This window comes from Marmota monax, unplaced genomic scaffold (assembly GCF_021218885.2).
Source record: "Marmota monax isolate L192 unplaced genomic scaffold, Marmota_monax_Labrador192_F-V1.1 WCK01_AAM20220418_F8-fsc00068, whole genome shotgun sequence".
In the NCBI taxonomy this organism is placed as follows: domain Eukaryota; kingdom Metazoa; phylum Chordata; class Mammalia; order Rodentia; family Sciuridae; genus Marmota; species Marmota monax.
This window is the reverse complement of record NW_026692352.1, coordinates 2194149-2196624: the sequence shown is the minus strand read 5'-3', so window position 1 is coordinate 2196624 and position 2476 is coordinate 2194149. Positions and strand designations below refer to the sequence as shown.

At 46.1% G+C, this 2476-nt stretch overlaps 1 protein-coding gene across 1 annotated transcript; it reads right to left on the bottom strand.

Moving 5' to 3' along the window:
• Positions 1-254: 254 nt before the first annotated feature.
• Positions 255-1259, bottom strand: LOC124091179 (olfactory receptor 52K1-like). The gene has a single exon (XM_046442141.1). It carries the CDS (start codon positions 1257-1259, stop codon positions 255-257), a length of 1005 nt encoding a protein of 334 aa, XP_046298097.1.
• Positions 1260-2476: the final 1217 nt, after the last annotated feature.

The window sequence follows — 2476 nt, the reverse complement described above, 5'->3', positions numbered from 1 at the left end:
ATGGGGCTGGGGCTGTAGTTCAGTGGTAGAGCGCTTGCCTGGCTTGTGTGAGGCGCTGGATTTGATTCTCAGAACCACATAAAAATAAATAAATAAAATAAAGGCATTGCATCCATCTACAACTAAAAAATTATTTTAAAAAAAGATCAATGCAGATAGCCAAGCCAAAATATAACAGGTATGACTAATTCACATAAATGCCATCCCCTCATTGGACAGTGAGAGAGATTTTAGGACCCACAAGTCCCAGAGAATCAGCCAGGAAGCTCTCTATGTGAGGGTGGGGACTGGAGCTTCTCAGTGGGGACTTGTTGCTGTGTCCTTTGGAACAGAGTTGCTAGATGCTCTCTGATTTCCTTGGTTCTGGCCCCATAGATGATGGGGTTCACTAGACAGGGCAGCAATAGATAGAAGGCACTGAGCAGGTTGTGCACATCCTCAGAGGCAGTACGGGCCACACGGTAGACAATGGATGAGGACATGGTGGAGGAGTAGATGGTGAAGATGACTAGCAGGTGGGAGCCACAGGTGTTCAGGGCCTTGGCACGGGCTCCACCTGATGAAATCCTAAAGGCAGCATGGATGATGCTGGTGTAGGAGGCTACTAGTAGAAGCATGTCCAGGACCCTGTTGAAGATGCGGATGGTGAGTCCCACAGTCTTGTTCAGTGAAACATCCCCACAGGAGAGCTTCATCAGGGCCATGTGCTCACAGGCAAAGTGGTGGATCACATCTGAGCGGCAGAAGCGGACCCGTGAGGCCAGTCCCACCACTGGAGCAACAAGGCACGTGCTCCTGGCCGCTGCCACCCCCACCAGGCCAGCTAGAAACTGTCTTGTCACTATCTCTGGGTAGCGGAGAGGGTGGCAGATGGCAACATAGCGGTCTAGGGCCATGACCAGGAGGATGTTGCAGTCAAAGACAATGAGGAAGTAGATGCAGAACATCTGGATTAGACAGCGAGCCAGGGAGATGCGGTTGAAGTGTGTGGAGAAGCTGAAGAGCATGGGGGGCACCACGGTGGTGGCAGCACAGATGTTGACAGCCAGGAGCAGGGCAATGAGCAGGTACATGGGCTGGTGTAGGCTCCGCTGAGACACCACTGTGTGGATGACTAGTGCATTGGCAGAGAAGATCACCAGGTAGAGGCTAAGGAAGGGCAGTACCAGAAGGGTACGGGAGTCCTGCAGTCCTGGGAAGCCCACCAGGAAGAAGCTGGTGTAGGACCCATTGGAGCTGCCATTGCTCCACCCGGACATCTTCCCTGAGGGAGCAGGATGGCTCCTGGAGAGGGGAGGAGTCGTCCTGGTGTCAGAACCCACCTCTCCCTGCCCTGGCCTCACCAGGCTGCCCTGGGTACTTTGTCCTCCATGAACACAGTGTTTCTATAGATAAAGAGTTGTTTGTTAATATTTAGTGAGGTGCTTCAAGAAATAACCACCTTCCATAGCCCCTACTTTGTAATTTTTCTTTTCTTTCTTTTAAATATTTTTTAGTTGTTGATGCACCTTTATTTGATTTATTTATATGCAGTGCTGAGAATCGAACCCAGTGCCTCACACAAGCCAGGAAAGTGCCCTACCGCTGAGCCCCAGCCCCAGTCCGGTTTTTCTTTTAATTTTCTATAAAAATCCTTCATTTTTTTCCCCTAATGAACCCATATTGAGGGCCTATTTTGTGCTAGTTCCTATGCTAGGGGCTTGGGATACAAAATGAATAGCTGACTGTCTCTGTTTTGAGTGAGCTCACATTGTACAGAGCAAGCATGAAATGACAATTTCTTTCAAATTGATATTACACACTATTTGATGATCTATTGTAGGATCTAAGATTTTGTAGGGATTAACTTTGAATTGCCATTATCCATCTTTCTTTCATTTTGGTGAATTGATATTCTTGTCAATTGCTACTCTTTTCCAATTCATCAAAGAATATTTTGAGGAAACTATAAAACCATTTGCTTGTTCTTTCCATATCTGAAACTTAGTCAGATGTTCTTCTATGGTCTCTTCCCCATCTGTAGTTTGATTTTCTTTTCAATTATGTTTTTTTTTTCCTATTTTCCATGGTTTTATAATATTTCATGTAATACAAAAGAATAAAAATGGGAAATTATCAGTTTTTCTCTGTCATCTTTTATTACTGTACCATCTGACCAAGCCATACAGAGTCCCGTTTCCTTGATCCTTTCTCTCCTCCCCTGCTTCTTTTTGGAGCAATCGCCTAATAATTCTTTTCTCCTGAGCTCTGGTTGTTCAACAGCTATACCTTCAGGAATGTGGACCTCTTAATCCTGGGATCCATCCTAGGCTGACCCCAAAATGTGAAAGAAGAAAAGGGTATGGAGAGGAGATTCTGGGACTTAGACTATGATAAGTGGACCTGATTGAGGCCTGATATTATCACAGAAAAGTCTGGGGGAATGTCAAGGAGGGCAGGGACTGCTCATATCTCAAGCTACTTAGAGACAGAGAGT